Source organism: Diceros bicornis, chromosome 16, assembly GCF_020826845.1.
Source record: "Diceros bicornis minor isolate mBicDic1 chromosome 16, mDicBic1.mat.cur, whole genome shotgun sequence".
In the NCBI taxonomy this organism is placed as follows: domain Eukaryota; kingdom Metazoa; phylum Chordata; class Mammalia; order Perissodactyla; family Rhinocerotidae; genus Diceros; species Diceros bicornis.
In genome coordinates this window covers 53,319,608-53,342,783 of record NC_080755.1, presented here as the reverse complement: position 1 = coordinate 53,342,783, position 23,176 = coordinate 53,319,608, and the positions used below count along the sequence as shown (strand labels likewise).

The 23,176-nt window shown below is 41.8% G+C and overlaps 1 protein-coding gene across 1 annotated transcript in view; it reads right to left on the bottom strand.

Annotated features, from left to right (window-relative positions):
- PHLPP1 (PH domain and leucine rich repeat protein phosphatase 1) overlaps nucleotides 1-21,988 on the bottom strand; it is a 228,319-nt gene extending 206,331 nt beyond the window's left edge. The window contains exon 1 of the mRNA XM_058557266.1: nucleotides 20,384-21,988. Within this exon, the coding sequence (XP_058413249.1) occupies nucleotides 20,384-21,917 (1,534 nt within the window). The 5' untranslated portion in view covers nucleotides 21,918-21,988. The remainder of the gene's footprint in view (nucleotides 1-20,383) is intronic.
- Nucleotides 21,989-23,176: the final 1,188 nt, after the last annotated feature.

Genomic DNA, 23,176 nt, shown 5'->3' with positions numbered 1-23,176 from the left:
TTGACTTTGTGCACAAATGACCCCAGGACCTCTCTCATTTATGGATAAAAATGTACAAAAAAGAAATCCTAAGCAGGTATAATCTCACTGAATGTCTCCCTAATAGGACATAAAAATTGTAATGCTGTATTCCAACTTCATTAAAATGGAAGTTGGTTGCTCAAGTGTCAAGAGAACACACTGAATTGGTGTTTTTTTAATTTTCTCAGTCAAACATGCTTGATGTTCAGCACAGCTTATTATTGCTGGGGGTGAGTCAGGGGAAGATGGAGCGTACAACAGGGAATGTTTACATACTCATTCACCGAGAGGTGCTAATTTTTCTTTTCCAAGAAAGGGAAAATGAGTGGTCTGGGGTGGGGCAAAAAGAGGGTAAAATAAAGCTTTCTGTAAAAATGAATGTGAGGCCAGTAAAAAGGCTATGCCTTTATTCTCAGACCATGGCCCAGGGTAATCTGGGAGCATCTTGGGTTCTCAGTGCAGAGTCAGTGTGGCTGGTAAGGAACTAGGTGGCTTGGGAGACCTAAAAAGATGAAGACAGTACATTTAGGGAGTGTAGATAGGAAAGATAGAAAAGGAGCTGTTCTGAGTGTGTCCAGAATAGAAGGCTTAGTGAATACAGAAAAGATGGAGTTACTTTTATCCTGCCTCTATCTCTCCTACTGATAAGATGAAAGGAAGTTATAAAATGATAGTTATGGCACCTGTCCTCGCAAGAGACAAATCTAAATAATGTTTGATAACTCAATGGAATGGTTTCCTATTATCCTTAAAATTAATTCTAAAACACTAACTGTGCACTATAAGGCCCTTGCAGCCAGACATAACCTAGAGGGCATATCTGCCTATTCTGTACTTAATTCAAGGTGGAAAAAACTTTGATGACCAAAGCACTCTGATCTGGGCAGAACTTGGCCCCAGACCACACACCCCCGTCATATGGCCACGACTTTCTCCAGCCTCGCCTCGTGGTACTCTCACTCGCACTCACTACACTCACAATGGTCCTTCCTCTAGGTCCTTAAACGTGCTGGGCTCCCCACCTCAGGGCCTTCACACATACCATTCCCCCATCTGGAACACTCTTCCACTTGCCCTATACCCCAAGCCCCCAAACCACTATTCATCCCTCAGGTCTCAGCTTAAATGACAAGGATTCATTGCTATAGAAATACGTATTTTTCCTCAGTGGCACATATCACAATTACAATTAAATGAGCATTTATGTAAGTGTGTGTTTGACAAGTCTCCTTGCTGTGAAGTCACAAGGACAGGGACCGTGTTTGTCTTGTTATAGGCTGGCAAGTAGTAGGCATAAGGGTCAAGAACTATCTGTAAGAAAGGAAGGAAGGAGAACTCTTCCATATACAGTCTTACTCTGCTGTTTTATGATCATCTGTGTCCTTGTGCAATCTGGCTTAAGCTTCTGAAAAGGCAGAGGATCTGCCTGACTCATCTTCCCCCCACCTTCAAAGCACCTTACCCCTTGGAAAGCAAGCACTCCACAACTGTTTGAATTGGCTAAACAGATGAGGAAAAAAGACATACCCCATATAAAAACAGTTTCTGTTATACCGATCAGTGACTTTTAAACACAAACAAAATTTTGCGCCAACTGCCAGCCCAATAAACATGAAGTTCCTAATTAAGCAAATAAAACAACAAAAAATGCATAAAAACAACTCTACTCCCATTCTACCAAGCTCTCCAAATCAAAAGCAACGCTCCTTTCTTTTCTTCCCTCCAATATTACTGCTGTTGGCAATTAACCATGTTTGATATGAAGGGTTAACAATTATGGTTCTTTCTCAAGAGTTTCTATCCTATTCCCCAAAACATCTTTATTAAAAATTTACAGAAACCAACTTTGCAACTGGAATATAAAACAATACTTCAGGGCCGGCCCCGTGGCTTAGCGGTTAAGTGCACGCACTCAGCTGCTGGCGGCCCGTGTTCGGATCCCGGGCGCGCACTGACGCACCGCTTCTCCGGCCATGCTGAGGCCGCGTCCCACATACAGCAACTAGAAGGATGTGCAGCTATGACATACAACTATCTACTGGGGCTTTGGGGGAAAAAAAAATAAATAAATAAAATCTTAAAATAATACTTCAGTAAATATTTGGGCAATTATATTCTTAAGAAAAACCTAACTGCTAGTTTTTCATTTGTTTCAGTAACCACAATTTAAAATCTCAGCATCTAGCCCAATACTGAGTGCAACAGAAATTCAATACTTACTACAATTAACAAGACAAAAAATGATAGGTTTAACATGGTTTCTTAACAGTATTTATTATTTAACAATGATTGTCCCCTATACAATTCAGTTTATATCTATCTAAACTTACAATTTATCATGTCTTCATGCTCACTTTATAAACAGATTCAAGCCACAAGTCACTTTAACAATCTAGGAATGTAAAACGCATTCTTCAGAACTAGCTCTTACCTCTGCAGGTATAATCAATAGGTCGTGAGAACGAAATCAACCTGTCTCAGAAGTTCTCTTATTTCATAAATGATTTTACAAACAGAAAGGAAATGGGATATAATGGAAGGGACAATACCAGCTCTGTCATTTACTAGTTGCAACTTTTCTAAAGATTTTTGAGCATGGTGTCTCTGTACCTAGCCACCCCCACACACACACAGACACACACTTAGAGACTGGGAGGAGGGAACCAAAACCACGCTATCAAAACCGTGCAAAACAAACCTGCCCAATGCAAGCACTGTCAAACCTGTAAAACCAAGTGTGGCAATCATTTCCTCCACCTCCAGTTTACTCTCCACCCTCCCCCTCCAGGGCAGTAAGGTGCTTTACAATAGGCCACAAAAGGATCACCCTATAGAAAATTCAGCACAGGCTGAAATCACAGTCATAAATTCCCAAGTTATAGAATATGACCAGCTGGTTGATTGCTCAAGAAAAAGCATATTGGTTTTTCCTTACCTTCTAATTCACTAAGAAAATGAGGCCCAACTTCCTGAACTGTCACTGAAATGAATCTTTACCCTTCCTTCCTCAAAGAAATAGGGGGTCCTCTTTCCACCTACGGTTAACTCCTTCATGGGTGTTCATGATTCCTTATTTCTTCCAGAACTTTTCTTTGTTTATTTTTCCCTCTCCATTCATCTTTCATCATTAGCCTCTCCCACTCTCTCTCTCTCCCATCAAGATAGAAACAATGTTCAAGTTTCTTCCTTCAGGACCCCTTCCCTTCTTCTATTGAGGTATAACTTATCTAGTAAAGCACACAAACCATAAGGGTACATTCAACAAATTTTCATATGTTGATACCCAGGAAATTAAAACCTGGAAAAATACAAAGAACATTATCAACAGCAGATGGCTCAAGCCCCTTTCCCATCAATATCCCCCTGAAAGGTAACAACTATTATGATCTATCACCAAAAATTAGTTTTGCCTGTTAATTGACCTTCATATAAATACAGTCATATAGTATGTCTCTTTTACATCTGAATTCTTTCACTCAACATAATCCACTACCACTTTCTAAATATAGTCACTCCCCAGAGTTGCTTCCTCAACTTTCTCCTCACTCTGCCCACTCCATCTAGCAATTTCATTCAATCCAAAGACTTCAACTACTACCTAATCATAGATGATCCCTGAGCTCTTCAGACATACCTGGATGTCTTTCAGGCACCTTAAATTTAACTTATCCAAAATCTGATTCACCATCTCTCCTCCTTACACTAAAGCCAATTCCTGCTCCTATATTCTGCCTGTTAGTTGATGAGATTACAGTCAACCAAACTAGAAACCTCCAAGTCATCCTAACATACAAAACCCTGTGGGTCTTGTTCACACTATATCCCTGACATGGAATATAGTGATACACTTCCTGATATGGAAGACATACTCACATTAGTTCAGGAATGAATAATAAATCCTGGACTATTCCTTCTCCCCCCACAAAAATCATTCAATAAGACCCAAGAATTCTACATTCTAAACAATTCCCACATGTCCGCAGTTCTTCATCTGCACTCACCTAGTCCAGATCTTCCTCGCCTATCTCCTAGGTAGCCCCTTGGTCCCCCTGCCAGGAATGCCCTATCCCATCCACTCCTACTCCTGGTCTACTCTCTCTAATATTCAAAACCATCTCCCACCTACCCCAACTGCAGCAGAGTTGATTGATTCCCTATTTGGTACAACAACCACATTATACAAACCTCAAAAGCAGCATACTCTGTTTTTTGATGATTTCTTTCTCCCCTACTAGGCTGAACTCCTTGAGGCAAGGCCATTCTTTCTTTGGATCTCTAGCTCCTAACAGAGTGCTCTAAATGTTTATTAAAGGCCCTGAGAAGGCAATCTCCAAGTCTCTAGCAGCTCCCTCTCCACTCCATCTCCCAGCTGGCTGCCAGTTAACACCCTATAATACAAATCTAATCAGGTCACTCCCCACTTCAAAATGCTCAGTAGCTCCCACTGCTTATCAAATCAAGTCCGTAGCACAGGAGGCCTTTCATCATCTGGCCCCAACCTCCTTTTTGTCTCATCACCTAACACCACCACTCAGCTACTCACCACTCCCTACACACATCATGCCCTTTCATTCATGCTTGAGTTCCTGACATGCCCTTTTCATGCAATGCTAGTCCCCTATTCACACAGGGAATCCTGCCCAGGAAGCCTTTCCAGAGCATTCCACTTCCAGGGAGAGTTGGTTTGTCAAGCTTCTGGGTTCCCTTGGTACTCTGTAAATGTCTTCATTAAGGCATTTCAAGTTTTATTATAATTGTTTACATAAATGTCCCACACACACACACCAGATAGGAAAGCCTCAACGTTCAAAAAGCATTCATACTCAGAGCTTTATAAATGTAATATAAACACTCTTTTCAGACCTCTTCACTTCTGTCCATGACCATAGCCAGCACTAGCATTTATTCGGAGGGTGAAAAAAATGGCTCTTACAAGAAAACCAAGTAAATAAATGTTTATATCACCTTCTTGCGAGTTAACTGCACATATGGTAAGCAGTAGAAAGCAAAAGGGCCCAGTGAGATCTGGAGGCTGGGTGGTGAAGCAGGTCCATTTACCAACTAAATGGATGAGTATAATCAGCTTAACACGCATTACCATTTCAAACTCATCCTCAGCAAAATCTGTCCTCAATTGTTAAATATTTGTAAATATCAAGAGCAGGAGACACACCTTTATTCATTCTCGTATCATCAACTCCCAACTATAGTGCCTGACCCTCAAGCTTTACTGAATTAATTAGTGATATCCCCTGCACAACCTCTTGCTTCCTGCTTTCACAGACTAGCCCACAATTCTCCCATCACTCAAACTGCAAACTTGTCATCTTTGAGCTTCTATCGCCAAAACAGTCAATTAGCTAGTGAGTCTAGTATAACGTCTACATCTGTCTTTTTCTCCCTCCACTGCTCTAGTTCAGGCCCTCAGTACCTCACTGAATCACACAAGCTCCTAATAATTTCCCTCCTCCAAGTCTAATCTCTCCACTCCCAATTCATCCAATGCTGGCACTTCTTAACCTGTATTGTGCAGACAAATCACCTGGGGATCTTGTTAAAAAGGCAACTATTCAGTTAAGTCGGGGGGGGGGGGGGCGGGGGCAGGACTGAGATTCTGCATTTCTAACACACTTCCAGGAGATGCTGCTGATGCTGGTCCATAGATCACATTTCAAGGAGCAACACTCCACTCAATGCTGTCTTGGAATAAAGTGCCTAGCAAGCAGTCAACAAGCAGAGGCTTGACCATCAATCAGGAATGTAGAAGCACAGATTTCTATGCTAGGTAATAAACTGGACTAAATGCCCCCCGGTCCCTCCCAGTGCTCAGATTCTATGCCATTCCTGGGATATCCATGACATTGTCACCCATTTTCCCCCGTGAAGCCTGGTAAAGCTATACCCCAGCAGGTATTACTTCAGTTATCGCATTCACCAGTTTTGAATTAGTAACCACCTACAGACAACTCTGATTAGTCTACTCCAATATTACAAATGTTTCTCAAAGATAAAGAAGATACTGTGCAAAGGGGTAAGTATAGTCATGCTTATGATAGTATCTTAAAGATAAATGAACACCAACCACTACTTTCCTTTTTCCATCAATATTATCTGGAGGTTGATGCCTCTCGGGTTAATCTATTACTTTCTTAGAACCAAGAGGGCTGTCAACCATATTGTTTTGTTGTTTGGTTTGGGGGCATGGGAGGGGGATCTAATGCACATCTACAGAAGCAGGAAACAATGACAGCTCCCAATTCTCTATTAGCAGCTGCAAGCCGATTCAGAATATAAAACAAGCATCCCAAATGTACTAACTACAAAAGGACCTCTACTCTCAGAAATGGACTTTTGTGTGGTATCTTCAGAATGACATTATCTTATGTAGTTCCAAGATATCTGTTTGCAGATCTTTTGTCATCATGTATTTATTTATCAATGAGATAATACCATTCAGATTTTGGTTAAAAACACCAAGTCCCTCTTATGACTTGGTTACAGAGCAAGGGATTTTGAGCGTCTGCTTTATAATAACATGGACAGGTAACTATTCTCCTTATGATTACATGGATGTTAACACTTCTGTTAATATCCCTCATGAAAATCAGCTTGTCAGGTGTTGATAATGGTCTAATGAGTTAACTGAGATCTCTGTAAAAATCTGTCACAGAGGGCAAAAAGGTGCTAATGGCAGTAGAAAATACACATTTGGCAGGTAATTAACCTGAATGTTGATTAGTGTGAATCAGAAGTATTTTCATTTGAATTAGAAGCAGGACTTATTTTAGTCAGATAGAATCTGAATAACTTTTTTTTTTACCATGGTGCGTTCCATAATTTTAAAACATGAAAAGCAAAATGAAGATCTTTTTCCAGTCTTGCCATTCTCATTACTACATGAGACAATATTTCACAGAGACATTTGCTTGCCACTTAAAAAAAATTTATAACAGGCCATTAGTAAAGACAACATGCCAAGGGTAGTGCAGGTTTTACAGCCACGGACAAAAGAGTTATTTTTTCTCAGATGAACACTTAATTGTGTTTCCTCCTAGTCCACATAAGAGGTTTTAAAAAAAAATTCCTTCATCAGTGAAGATCCAGACAGCAGATGGGCAAAGGTAAAAATAATACCCCCAGGTTGTGACCAATTCATCACCTTCCAAATTTTCCATTAACATGCACTACACTAAAAGAAAATACCTGCCTCCAGAAGATAAACACGGCATTTCCCATAAATCCAAGGAAAGCAAAACCTTCACAGGCCTTAAAAAAAGAAATAAGAGAATGTCTTTCAAGTGTACCGTAGGCCCCCAGCCAGGCTTCAAGGCGACCTTGATCGTGTGCACATTTGCATTTTCTTTTCAAAAAAAGCAAAATTAATATTTGCTTAACCCAGAACTTAGATCTTCACAAACTATGATACCAAGTTAGGCCCAAATGATTCAAGTGGATAAAAAGGCCTAGATGCCTACAGAAAGGTACCTGGTAAATCTTAAAGGATTAAGCTGGAATTACTAATCCTAAATTTAGTCTGACTGGACTCTGAACTAGTAATGTATGGTTGCTCCTCAAACAATTCAGGATCCCAGAATTATGGCAACTGTCTACTCTTTCTGGTCCTTCAAGACTTGGCTCAAGAACCTTCTGGAGATTCACACAGTGGAGTTAGGAGCCTCTCTCCTTTACTGCTACTACAGTAAGCTGTGAACACTGGGCCTGTTAGAACACTTGTCACCTTTGTATTGTAAACGTTGGCTTGTTTGTTTCCACAAATATGCCTTCAAATCTTTAAGTATTTCAAGGGATCCTAGAAAATTCAAATTAGTCACCTTTGAATCAAAAGCACCTCTGAAGTAGGAGATACAGTAATTACTGGATCAATGAATGAGTGAAAATGTGCAGTCTGCCAGTGTCACAGAGCAACAGTATATCCCATCTTCCCTAATGAGCCCCAATTAACTCTAATTAACATTTGTGGCAATTACCATTGCTAAAAATAATAAAATCACACTACATTTGTATAATGTCTCACAGTTTACAAAGCACTTCCCCATATATCACCAAATCTGAACCTCACCAAGTTCCGGGAGACAGATTTTTTTTAATCACCTTTTTTTCTCTAATAAATGAGGCTTAAGGAAGTTAAGGCGTTCATTATAGGTCTCCCACCAAGCAAAGAAGCAGCCCACAGTCAGATCTAGGCCTCTAGTTCCTCCACCAGTGCTCTTTCCACCCTGAGACCAGGGCTTGGTTTATAACAACTAGCACTGTTGTCCTAGGCACTTCCATTCATTTCACCTGATCTTCTCAACAACCTCGTGAAGCGCATAGGTATGATCTCTTTCTACAGATAAGGAAGGAGAGCTCTGGGGTCAGTGGCACAGCCAGAACTCAAGCCCAGGCCTTAACTACTTCAAAGTCTATGCTTCCCAAAGGCTGATATGCCCAAACAGGCCCCAGAGGTTATTAGAGACAAGTTTTCCTCATTCAGCAAATCGAAGTATTACATAATATGTAGTTAACTAGTTAACTCTGGCATCAGAAGCCTGGACTTGAATTCTGCCTGTGCCTTGCTCACTGTACAAATCTAGACAAGTTACTAAATTGCTCTGTAACTCAGTTTCTCTATCTGTAATACTGGAGTGATAACACTACCTCACAGGGTTGTTATGAGGATTAAATTAGTTAACATTTATAAAGCACTTTAGTTCCCAGCACATAGTAAGGATGATATAAATGTCTGCTAAATAACAAAACATGACTCAATTTCTTGAACATTATTCAGCAGGATACAATTATGCTGAGGCAGTTTAATCCTTTTGCACTTGTATCTTCAAATTATAAAAAAATGCCATCTAGATTGTCATTGTGGAAGAAAGAAATGTTACTTACAAACACCTAAATAAGTTTGGCAACTGCAGCTTTATTTCATTCAGTATTTTAGGGCAGTGGGTCTGGAGATTTTCCCCTTAAGTGTCAATGTATTCAAGTCTACTCCAGCGAAGACGATTTAGAACTTCAGCAATACAACTAAAAGCCTGCAGAAGAGAAACCCAGTTCTCCACCAAACAGACTCTTATAAAGCCACGAAATCAAACAGTAGTGCACTTTTTGCCTTGTGGTCACTTAATAACTAATAACTAATTGGTCACTAGACCATGAAAGCCTGTTTACCAAAGTTGGCAGATGTTCTAAATTGTCTTTTCAATGTTTGCCATCCATTACTTTCCCCTCTCCACTAAAACCACTTCATCTTTTCTGGGAGTTCATTTACTTACAGCACAAAAGCACCACAGGTACCGTTAGAACACTGGTCCCATACCACAATTTTCTGCTATTTCATAACAGAGTTATTTCACATTATATTCTTGTCATCTCAGTTCATGACTATGCTCGCAAACCCCTTCTCAGGTCAACTAAAGAAAACCTCAAGGCACCAGTGGCACAATCACTACGGATTTCAATGGGTATGTTAATCTTCATTTTTCTATATTTAAAAGATAAATCACGTGTGCTTCACAGTGACCTTCAGAGTAGTCCCCAGAATTTCTCCAGAAGGGGAGAAAAGGAATCTCTTCAGCATACATAAGCAGCTGAGATTGCTGCCTAATCCAAGATAAACTATTCAGAGTCCAAAACTTGAAGAATGGGAAACACTGCTTTATGTCTCTGCTAAAAATTTTCCAATATATATAATTTCCAATACGTAAAGGAAGAAACCACATCCAAGCAGCATTTTATATTCTAGCTAACCCCACTCCCACCCCAGCCACTTAGGGATGACAAAGTATCTACAGGAAAGGATGTCCTGATACATCCATATTCCAGAAGTACATGAGTTGTCATCCTAAAAGTAATGGTGACAGACACCTATTAGGAAATTAGGGAGCAAAAAAGAAATGTAGTTGTAAGTCAGATAAAGATCCTTCCCTTTCTCCCTATTTTTTCCTCAACAAATGCAAAATAGCTACTAAACCTACACTGCTCTATATCAAAGCTTTTAATTCCTATCAGTTAAAAAAAAAGGCATGAAATCTGAGGAAAAGTAGCATTTTAAATCAGTGTAAAAATAACTCAATTATCCAATAAAAAGTGTGGGGACACTTTGTTCTTTCCTAGTTCCTATCTTAAACAACAGATAGATTAAAATTTTCAGCATAGAAAATAAAACTATAACATACTACAGGAAAATATAGGAAAAAAATTTTTTTTTAATTTTGGGATGAGGAGGCTTTCCTAAGCATGCCACAGAACCCTGACTACCTGCAGGAAAAGACTGACATAAAAGTGTAATGGATAAAGACAACATTAGTGACTTATAAAACAAATCCAGTTTCCCTAAACATACTCCTTAAAACAAATCTATAAGCCAGTAGGATAAAGGCAAATATCAAATAAAAAATGGGCAAAGGATATGAACAAGTTATTTAAAATAGAAATGTTACCAATTAATATGTGAAAAAAATGTTCTACATAATTAAGAACTGCAAATTTTTTTAAATCGAGATTTTTTTCCCCAAGACTATTTACTCTGACCACCCCCTCCCACCCATAAATATGACTACCACCTCCCATTACATCCTACCTCAACACTCAATGGAGAATGTGTGTGTGTGCATGCATCATGTATGTGGGGGGCGGGGGAGGTGTAAGGGAGAGAATGGGTCTCCTCCAATTATAGCAGTGTTTACATCTTCGCATAAGGAGAGATCCTTATTACATAAAACAGAATGTGAGCTGCCCCCAGCCATACCCCCTCTCTAAGACACCAAAAAGAGAAATTTCTCCCCTGCTTCAGCATCTGGAGTACATATTCTATATGCCAGATGCAATGTATTTTTACCCTTTTGTATTTCTGCACTTTAAAAAGTTCCCTTCCTCATATTAAACATATCAGTCACCTTCGAGGAATTAATTGACTCAGTAGATTAACTTCCATATATGGTAAGCTAAAACATTTACTAAGGTAAATGATTACATTAAAATGGAACCGGGGGGCGGCCCCGTGGAGTAGCGGTTAAGTGCGTGCGCTCCACTGCTGGGGTCGGGCCGGATCCTTGCGCACCCGGATGCACCGCTTGTCAGGCCATGCTGTGGCGGCGTCCCACATACGGTGGAGGGAAATGGGCACGGATGTTAGCTCAGGGCCAGTCTTCCTCAGCAAAACGAGGAGGATTGGCGTGGATGTTACCTCAGGGCTGATATTCCTCAAAAAAAAAAAAAAAAAAAATTAAAATGGAACCTAATATAAAAGAGAATCTCCCTCTCTTACCCCTAAAAATATTCACAAACTGTCTTTTTGCTAACAGGAGTAGGATATTTCTTTCTCTCTCTCTCTCGTTTTTTTTTTTTTAAAGAGAGATATTCAAAGCAGTAGCAAGTTTCATGATAAAGACTTCCAAAACCAGGACACAACAAAAACCCAAAGATGACTGAACTGAGTTTTTTCAATTTTTTATATCACACAGAAGTAGAACTGTGTATGTGTACCTGAATAAGCTATGTGCATTTAATTGTGAGAAGACATGTTTTTAAAAAAAAAAAAAATGCTGAAATAAACAATATAATGAATACTGAATCTTTTTAATGAACATATGTCTGAATGGGAATTTTTTTCAAAATCTATTCTTAAATTTTTCTCCCAAATATTAAAAAGAAAATTCAATGATTTCTTTTTCCAATATTTCCATCCTTCTAATAATTTCAATTTCAAAGTACTGGATGAATCATCGTTGATTTTCTGATTTTCTATCACTGTAACTCTTCTCAGCCAACTGTTTGTCAATTTTAAAGTTCTACCATAAATCCCCCAAAGGGTAACATCACTGATGAAATCTAATTTCCCTCTATGCATTTAAAATATCCAACTGTTCCATTAGAAGTTCCCTCCTTATAGTCTGTCCAAGTGATATGCAACCTCCCAAAAGCACTGATTAGAATGAAAAGAAACTAGAAACACCTTGAATAGAGAAACCAACAAATGTGTAAGACATGCTCCATTTTTTTTTAACTTTCATTTTGAATACTAAATATAAGGAGGATCCAAAGACAATAAGTATTTAAGTTCACAGGGTAGGAAAAAAAGAACAATGGACAGATAATCCAAAGCCTGGGTGCTATTCCTGATTCTGAGACTGACTTGATCAATGATCTCAGACCAGACACTTAATCTCCATGGACTTGCTTTCTTCGTCTATAAAAATACAGATGTTAGAATCTCTATAGGATCCTAAATTCTACAATCTAATCTGATCTAAAATAATAAGACAAAAATTTCATTTTCTTTAAGTGCTTTTTCTCCTATAGACTCTAGGACAAGTAGACAGGCACACAGCTCACTGTGAATTAAAGCTAACAAACCAATAAGTTTTGCACATTTGGATCCCTCAAATACAGAGTTATCATTATAGTAAACTTAATAAACTGGATAATGAAAGTATCTTGCTTTACAAGTCAACTTAAGAAAAGAATCTTACTTTAACTTTAAAAAGGATATATTTCCTTAAATCCATCTCTAGCACGCTGAAGTCCACTTTGCAGGGCTGGCAGGGGAGGGTGAATCAAATATCTATTCTGTCATTAGTCCTGATCTACACCAAAACGGTGGTCTGCTTTGGTTGGCAACCTCAGCTGGCTTGTGTATATTAGGTCCAAATCCATTCCTTTCTCCCTGAGAAAAGGCAGGGGATTTGACTGTTTTAAACCCATGGACAGGTCTTACAGAACTTAAAACAACTACAACTTTCAGTCCTTCTGATTTGAAGAGCAGACTCTCTAAGGGAGCGCCAGAATGTTAACAGTTGGAAGAGATCTTAGATTTATTCTACTCCAAGCTCATTGTTTTACTGATGAGGAAAGCAAAGCCCACGACAGATTAAAATGAATGCTCAGGGCCAGCCCCGTGGCTTAGCGGTTAAGTGAGCGCGCTCCACTGCTGGCGACCCGGGTTCGGATCCCGGGCACGCACCGACGCACCGCTTCTCCGGCCATGCTGAGGCCACGTCCCACATACAGCAACTAGAAGGATGTGCAGCTATCACATACAACTATCTACTGGGGCTTTGGGGGGAAAAAATAAATAAATAAAATCTTAAAAAAAAAAAATGAATGCCCAAAGTCCTACCACGTTTCCCAACTCTCAGACTAGTTTCTTGCAACTACAGACCATTTTCTCTCAATGAGAGTGTGAGATAAGACAGTACAAGGTCTTTCCCAAAGTTGTTTTTTAAAAGAACAAGGTTACTTTCACTCAACCACAGGACATGGCAGTCAAAGTCAAGAACCACAATGTAGCACCCAGCCAAGCACTAAGGTACAGCCAGACAAGCTCTCAAAATATATGGATGGGAACAAAGAAAGAATTCCTTAGCAATATTAGCCATATATTTCTCACAGTTGACAATAAAGGTGAAAAACTGGTCTGTGTATGAAATTTTGCTCTTTGGACCATGTGTCAGGAATGAACTGTAAAATCCAGATAATTATTAAATAGGCAATGAAAACAAGTATAGATCATACTTTCTTTTGCTGTATTTAAAAACATGCCTCTTATTTGAAAAGAAAACCCAAACATTCTAACATATTATTAACGGAGGCAAGCATATGAAAAGATTCATTCTCCAACTGCTTTTCATCAGATGTATGAGTCAGTAGAAACTGACAGCAACAAATACAAAACTCTTCCTACTTGAAAAGAATGCAGGAAAAAACAGTAAAAACAAAAATGAACCAATTGAAATTATCACAAACTTCAAATTTCTAATTAGATTTTTCACTTATTGAAATGGTCCAAAACCAAATTATTTCCAATTTTATTCAGTCTTCAACTGGATGCTTTCACGTAATTGGAAATGAGACTAATTTACTTATAGCAAGCTTCATTTTGGCAAAGTATATGCCAAAAATTCTGGATTTTTTTGTTTGTTTTTTGCTAAAGTATTGACATTTACAAACTCATAAAATATGTACAACCTACAAATAGAGTATTTCACTCCATTTCCAATAGAACTTCTAGGTTCCAAACTCAGAGGCCACTGGACTTGTACCTCAACAAGACACTTTATCATTAAATACATTCTACAATGTATTAAAGCAGTCTCAAACGTAAAAATACAACAGGAAAGCAATTACTTCAGAATGAAAGTGGCATTATGAGATGGTTATGCTTTGTTTCATTTAACATACTAAAAGGCACACCAGGGCGGCCAGCACCGTGGCGCAAGTGGTTAAGTGCGCGTGCTCTGCTGCGGAGGTCTGGGGTTCCCCGGCTGGGATCCCCGGCGCGCACAGACGCACCGCTTGTTAAGCCATGCTGTGGCGGCGTCCCATATAAAGTAGAGGAAGATGGCATGGATGTTAGCCCATGACCAGTCTTCCTCAACAAAAAAAGAGGAGGATTGGCAGATGTTAGCTCAGGGCCGATCTTCCTCACAAAAAATAAAAATAAAAAATAAATAAATAAAAGGCACACCAGACATATATATATTATACATATAATATATAACAAAACCATTCCATCTCTAAATCAAACTGTAGTAACATAATAACACTTCAGTAATCCAGTAACTGTTATCATGCTTGATTCTAAAGTACAATATCACACAACTTCAAAGAGCTGCTATTTCCTAGTTAACCAAACATCCTAATGTTCTTTAATCAAAGTATCATTAAAGTCTATTCTTTCCAGATCCCTGAGTTTCAGTTTATCAAAATTTTCCAAAGCCTAGAGTTGAAGTTTCATACAAATCCAAACACAACCAGGCACACAGACTCAGGTTATAAATACCTAATATGTCTAAAGAATCTACATGGTTGATTTTTTTGTTTTGTTTTCATTATACTATCTTTAGAAAACCAAAGGTAAGTATGAAAAAGGGTTTGCCATAGAAGCACAGGGACACGAGGCCAGATTCAAAACCCCTCATCACCAGTGTTGTACCAGATGCCTGGGATTAAAGGGGTGGAGTGGGTTTTAAAAGGTGGGATTTTTTAAAAAGAGGCTTCATTTTCCCAGACTATTTTGGACATTTTGATAATATCTCTTTCTCTTTTTCAAAATGTCAAGCGTTTTTAAAGGAAAAGCTTTTCTATTGAGTGGCTTCAGGATCTCTTGACTTTCACAGTACAACAATTGAACCCTTCTCCTGTCCAGATAGCCTGAACTGTGTTCAACCCTGGCACATAACAAAATCATTAAATCTAAGATGCCTCATTTGACAGATGTCTCATTAAATTCATCTCCAAGTTGAGGTAAAAGATACCTTTGAAAAGGGGGGAAAAACAGCTGTTAACAGGAAGAAAACTTTGAGAAGAACTGCTCTCTCAAAATCCACATCGAGCTTCACTCACGTGAAATAGAAGATATTAACAGTATGTGGCACATCTAAAATCTCCTGCCATGGGAGAAATGCCTCTGTGCTGTATGTGTGTTTCACATATCCCTGGGGACCAAAGAGGATGGGAAGCTGAAGAATCAGGGAATACACCACCAGCTGCTTCACAAAATTCCACAAATTCAATTCAACAAATGTTTAAAATGCCAAGTATTATACAACACTTGGATCACATACAATGTCAATGAATGTTTTGTTACCAATAAATCAAATTCAGGCTTCAAAAACCAAAGAGAGTAAGAAACAACAAAAACACCTTACACTTAAAAAAATAATAATCATCTTTGGATACCAATCATTTAAGTGGCTGATTTAACAATCTTACAGCAACAAAAAGATACAACTTTCAACCCAGAAACTTTACAAACTCTTTTACACACACCTCCTCTCCCTACAATTATTTCAATGAGCACAAAAGACACACCACTTTAGGAATAACTACGAAATTCAGGGAGGATAGCTTACTCACTAGCTCTATGTAACAAATGAATTATAAAAACTGTACGATAGCATAGTACCACCAATGAAGCACTACTGATCACGAAAGTACAAATAATTCTATTTTAAAATAAAAGCTTTAAGCAAACCTTTCATGATGAGTATTTTCAATACAATTCAAGCCTTACAAGTAAGGCTACATTTTAAAGGAACCGAATTGTCACACCTCCACCCTTGAAAGTTATCCACTTGTCAGATGAAGTGTTAATTCTCTATACCCAATGAAGACTGATAGGTTAACAAATGAGACATGCTTGAATAAGAGAATAAAGAATCATTATCATATTATTTCATATCAACTTAAATGCAAGTATGACTATTTGCAACCAGAATATTTAGAACACTTTCTGTATTGTCTGCTTATTTGCCAGTCTTGGTTCTTTACATTTTTAAAGGCGGCATGATAAAAATAGAACCATCACATTTCACCAGGAATACCACTTTGGACTAGAGGATAATATCACCTCATTACCAGCAAATATAGCATATTTTCTGAATGCTTTTAACCAAGTGAAAAATTCAAGTGTAAATGAAATTCAGTATCGATTCATGGAAAGTGATATGAATTGTAAAACAGAATATCCAAGCTCTCTATTCTCAGCTCTGCCAAGGACTGAAAAACCACAAGTGAGAGTCAAACCTCTCTGTGCATTAGTTTCTCCATCTGAAAAGAGGACTGACATCGACTCCTCCCTAATCATGTTTTTGAAAGGACAAATGAGATAATTTATGTGAAAACCCTTTAAGATTTTTGAAGATAATAAAACCTAACATATTAATAGATGTTATCAAACCACAGTTATGAAGGAAAAGACAGAATGCACTTTACACCAAAAACAACAAATATAAAATTTAAATATAAAAAAATAAAGTTAAATCTTTTGTTCTTAAAATTAAAAGGGCTGTTCAAGCATACACTAGGTCACATGTTCATACCACGTTACTCAATACTGCTGTAATTATAGTAATAAGAGCCTGCTCGTCAATATTACAGCTTAATGTTGAACCACCCCTTCTTGGTTTCCACGTAGGAAACCATGTAAGGTTTGATCATTTCCAGAAGAGAAAAAGAGAAGAAATATGAGAGAGGCAAGGAGAGTGTTCTCCTGAGCAATCCCAAGAAGTCACACATAAAATATCTTGCCCAAGATTCACTAGGCACAGTGGGTGTGCTCTCCATTCTGCCAACATCCTTTCCCACTATTACAATTTGAACTGAAATAGCTAGACTACTAAATCTAAAAGGTGATAGAAAAGAGTCAAAAAATATAAAAAATATAGTTTAATACTGCCCTTGATCAACGACTCAGACTCCCCAGGGAGTCCAAATCACAAGCTCATTAATGTTTTGAAGTCCATAACTTACGTCAAGCAATTACTCTTTCAGGTAAAATTTATGACTGATTTTAAAAGGAAATTAAATGTTAATGTACTTACCATACTTAAGACAAAACTTCAGATAAAGCCTTTTAAATTTCTTCATATTTTATATCAGCTAAGAAAACGGTTGCTTGATAGGTGCAATAACAATTTCCAAACTAAGTTTTCATTAACAACTCTGGTAATTAGATAGTACCTTTTGTCCAAAGTCTTCTAGTTCATTACTTTAATTTTACTTTACCCAAAGAAATACTTAAATATTCAGGGAACAACAAACGGCTTTCAAAGCCTTTTAAAAATAACTTGAATCAAGTTATAAATACTAAAATTTAATTGAAAGGCGACCCTCACAAGAATGAAGGTTCTCTGCTGGACAAGAACTTCTCAAAAAAAAACAGCTGCCTAGATAAACTAGATAGCAGATAACAAGCTCAATTTAAATATAGGAAAATACGCAGAAGGATTCAAAGGCAACTTCCTACTCTGTCCCTAACTCCAACTACACTATAAACAAAAAGATACGCAGCAATAAATTTAAAAGTACATTATATGTAAAACTATAAAAACAAACGTGGTCAACAACACCCTCTTAAAGGGCGTCATCTAGAACAAACACTAATTGTCTTCTTCCTGAGGAAAAGAATTACTATCAAAAGGTAACACTTGCCTGTTGGGTGTCCTACATTCCATTGCACCATAGGATTAATTTCTAGGAATCTCCTCCAGCTTGGTGCAAACCTTCATTACATGTGAAGTCCTGACAATGTTCCCATAATTAGCAAGACCACCTTACAACAAGGCCCTTTTGTTTATCAATAACTAAACTTCCTTGCAAAAGTGCAGGTGGACTCACTATATGCTAAATTTTGTTCTATGGCATTATCGATATTACGATTATCAACAGAGACATTTGGTATATCAACCTAGGCTTAAAATAAACTCAACTTTGTATACAAACCAAAATAAGTGATTGGACATCTGTATAACAATCAGGCATCTTCCTTGTAGGACACCTGTACTCTGGCTTCATATTCAAGAATAGGTCAGATACTATGTGTGGCTTTCCCATTTTATTATTTTTATGAGCGTGCACACAGAAGCGTATATGTATTGATGCTGTGCATATAGAAATAAATAAATTCGAAATGAAGTAACAATTAATGTTTTTCATAAACAAAAAGATTAAAATAACCACATCAGATATTTAAGATTTAACCAGAAAGATAATTTGTCCCATTTTTATCGATAGGTTTAAAAAAAATTGTATATCATACACAGAATATTTTAGACACACTAGAAGAGACAATTGAGGGGAATCAAAGATACACATTTCATGACTATGACACCTAAAACCTTTCCCATGGACATTTCTCATGACCAACATATCCAATCATGAGGAAACCAAGGGATGCAGAGCTCTTTCCATATGAAATATGTTCAACACTGTTTAACATATCCCTTGCTTTATATATACTTCCCTGAATGCAATTAGTTTGGTTACAAGGGCATTTAACATTCTCATGGTAACAAAATATTCTCATTCCAAGTGTGATTACCATTTAATGCTTTTGTAAAATAATAGTATTTTCCAAATTACATGAGCTACAGGAGAAAAGGACATAAGTGTTGCTCTTACATTAAAAAAAAAAAATCACCCATTTTCTAGGCCATAAACTTTTAAAGTCATGTCATTCAGTTGGTACATTATCTTCAGATACTGCAAAAGCTATCGTATTATGATACAGTTTTCTTTACAAGGTAAAAATCCACCAGAAATCCACTTGAATTACAGAAAAACTTCAATGAAACTTAAAAGAACATCTCACCAGGAATTCTACTGGTCTTGCATATTTCATTGTGAGAGTAAAGATTTCTTCATTCAAACTGACTAAACTGCCAGTAAGACACAAGTTGTACCAAAAACATATTAAATTAGAAGGAATAGCTACAGATTAATGAAGTAACAAGTATGATTATTTTTCCACCATCACCTACAACCTAGAATAGTAAAGCTGGAGAAGATATAACTCGTCTGATTTAATTTTGCTATACTAACTTCATTTTAAATAAAATTCCTTATCATTAAGAAGATAATTCTTCAAACCAGAGCAGGAAAAGGATGCAAACAATTTATAACGCTCAAATATAACAACCAGCTTCTATAGCTCCCTAATTTAGTATCTGCCAAGTCACCTCTAGTCAAGAATTTGATCTATGTCAACTATATCTCAATAAAGCTGGAATAAATAAATAACAGAAAAACAAAAAAGGATTTTAATCTAGAACTGAAAAAAGAATGAGAAGGACTTCACATCTCAAGAGACAGTAACCACTTAAAGTCTTAGTGTGATCCCTATTCCTAGTCACATTGCAATGGTCAGTTCTGGCTATAAAGGCTGAAAATAAGAAATGAGAAAGAAATAGGCAAAATCACTTTCAATGCAAGAATGAAACTTGCAGAGGAGATTGAAATAAAGCAAAAAAGAGCTGGGGAAAAGTATCACTAAAAAGGATCATATTTGTTAGGTTTCTAACGAGGACTAAACGGGCAAATAAGACTGACAGAGAGCTGAACGAGGGCACCGGGTGACAAGGAACGAGCTGCTGGGGGGGGGGTATGTTACAGCTGGAATAGCAACTGGGGACAGGCCAATGTAGGGAGACAGTTGTAGGGCGTTTTTGTTGGTCATTTCCCTCTGTCGGTACTATGTGAACATGGTAGGTTACCTGAAAATCCCAGACTGCCTCAAACCCAACATGCCCATGAGGACCGGCCCAAAGGCAGCACCTTCATTGTTGAATGGACCACTGCCTCTTCCAGTCTATGCTTCCCCTACTTCCTGGTGCTTCTGCCACCTCCTTCACCTCACTTCCCAACCTCTGAGCCCTCAAGATTGACACAACTCGCGGATTCTAAAATTGCTCAACTTAGTATTGCACAGACTCTACGCGAAAGCTGTACAAAAGTAACAAAGACTCCGGAGGACCTGCGCTTACTCTTGGGTTGGGCCACCAGACGGCCAATTTGCCTCATTTCTGGGGACCTGAGTGTTGACACCCACCCCCCAAGGCGCAGGGGAGCTCCTTACCTGCATAGAAGCGGATGAGGCAGCCGATCTCCGAGTCCATGCCTTCCTCCTGCACCCTCCACAGCTCCCCAAACCCCAGCTGGAAGAGGTAGTCATTTTGGATCTGCAATGGCTTCTCGTCCGCCTCCAGGCGCCGGGTGGTCTCTCCGTGGAGCTGCACATAGAGGGTAGGCGGCGGCGGCGCCTTCTCTGCGGTGGCCCCTGTCCCACCCGGGGTCGACGGGGAGCGGCCAGGGGCTGCAGCTGCTGTCGCCTTCTCCTCCCGAGGCCGATCGCGGGCGGTCCCGGCGGGGCCGTCAACACCCCTCGGGGCTTTCGGCTGCGGCGGCGGCGGGGAGGCCGTCGGGGAAGGCGGCCGGGCGCCCGCTCCGGGCCGGGGCTGCACGGAGCGGCCGGGCAGGCGGGGCTGGACCGGAGACCCCATCGGGGCCGGGGCGGGGTCGGCCTCAAGCTCCTCGGACGACGACGAGGAGCCGCCGCCGCTGCTGTAGGGGTCCAGCTGGTCGGACACGCTCTCGGCGCTGGGGCTAAGGCTGAAGCTCTCGGTGTCCGAGGCCGGGCCCGCGGCCGCGCCGTCCAAGGCCCGCGGGGTGCCCGGCTCGCCGGGGCTGGAGTCCGAGGGCGCGGGGCTGGCGTGGGAGGCTCCGCGCGTCCACCCGGCCGGGCGGCCGCCGGGCAGCGGCAGGTCGGCGGGAGGCGCGCGCGGCGGGCCCCCGACAGCAGGCAGCCCGCTCCGCCCGGGCGGTGGCCCCAAGTCCCGCGGCTCGGCGGGCGCCAGCCGAGGGCCGGCGTCGGGGCGCGGCTCGGCGCCCAGCACCTTCACCACGCCGCCGCCTTTGTGGCCCAGCTGGAGCAGGCGGGCGGCCACCTCGCCGGCCGTGGTGTCCAGCGTGCAGAGCACCGGGCGCAGGTAGGTCGAGGCCATGTGACGGTCGAAGACGTGCACGCAGCCCCGCCGGAGCTGGTGCCTCACCCAGTCCCGGTCCGACGGCTGCAGCTGCAGCATCTGCCGGTGCTTCAGGAGCAGCGTCTTCCTGTCCAGGCTCCGGGTGCACAGCGACGCCGAGGCCGAGCAGGAGGCGGACAGGCCGGCGGCGCCCGGGGAGTGCGAGGCGGCCGAGGACGACGACGACGAGGACGACGACGACGAGGCGGCGGCGGCCACGGACAGATTCCTCTTCAGCCGCCCCCTCCTCAGCAGGAGGGAGTTGGCGCCGCCGCCGGCCCCCGGCCCCGGGGCAGCCCCGCCGGCGGTGGGCTGGGGCGCGCCGCGCCGCCTCCTGCGCCCCGCGCCTCCCGCCCTGCCCGGCAGCGGCCCCGGCTGCGCCTCGCCGGGGGCCTCTTCCCTCGCCCCGCCGCTCGGGGCCGCCGGGGTCAGCGCGGGCTCCGGGCTCCGGCCGCCGCCGGCCGCCGCCGCCAGAGCCGCCGCCGCCAGAGCCGCCGCGGCCGCTGCGGTCGCCGCCGGAGCCGGAGCCCGGTCCTCCCCGCTGGGCTCCGGGAGTCGCTGCGCCGTCGCCGCGGCGGCGGGCTCCATTGCAGTGGGGCTTCGCGTTTCCCCCCCAGCTCCGGAGGCAGCGGGCGGAGAGGGCGGCGGAGAGGCGAAGGTGGGAGACGGCGGCGGCGGCGGCGGCGCGGGGAGAAGGGAGAAGCCAATGGCGTTCGGCGCGGCCGTTCCAGGGGATTATGTGGCAATTCGGAGCATTCCGTCGGTGTCTCGGTGTTCCATCCCGCGCGCCCGCCCGCCGGCCTCGCCGCCCCGGTCGCGGGCTCCCGAGCGCAGGCCCCGCCCGCTCCCCCCACCTCACCCCGGCGAACCAGCCGCGAAGCTGGGCTTATTGAATATTAATCACGTGCTGGGAGCGGGAAAGCGGGAGGCAGGCGGGGCGGAGCTCCACGCAGGCCTCATGAATATGCATCGCGAGCATGACGGCATTCCAGGGAGGAGTGGGAAGAGCCGGAGGACGCGAGGAGGCGGGACTTCAGGGTAAACAAACGTTACGCGTGCGTACGAGGGAGGGGCGCGGGGCAGTTTCCCGGGAGGTTCCTGAACGGGCCTCAGAGAGGGGGCGACAGAGAAGAGAGGTGCGCGCGGTCCACCTTGGGAGTTGTAGTTCTAGTGCGCAGAGGGCATGCCTGAGGGAAAGACGGGGAACTACAAGCCCCAGAGATCCTTAGGTTACGCCCCTCCTTGCATCCAGCCGATGGCGGTGGACAGTGTGTACTGTGCCCTCTGCTGTTGAACTCTGTGCCCGGGAATGTTCTTGTTCATTAACTTGTAACCAACTCGCCCACTCCCCCTCCCCAGAAGACTTTCGTTTTTCCTGGTAATTGAAAGCGAGTGCTTTGAGGGACTGTAAGCGATACAAAGGTCTCCAGTCTTTGGTCCTTACCCCGACCCATTGTATGAGAGATAAATACACAGACAGCGCACCGCGGGATAACTGGCCGTCGAAGCGGACCAACCTCACCTTTCCCCCACTTTTTTAAGGCCTGGGAAGACAGGCAGTGTCTGGAAATTCTGACTTGGACCACTGTTGAATATGCTTGGTGGAAATCGTGCAACCCCGAGCCAATCCTCTCCCTCATATCGGAGAAGGAAAAAGGCAAAGGGCTGGGATGGCATTTTTCCCATTGATCTTAAAGTTTGAAGTAACTTAATGACACGGAAAGCAGTGGAAAGTGGAAGATACGTTGGAATGGAGACATGGTGGGATATGAGATGGCCTGGTCCTGTCTGTTCTCTTTTAGGTCTTCCCTTGTGTTTTGTTTCAGAAAAAAATTATTTTCTGCTAC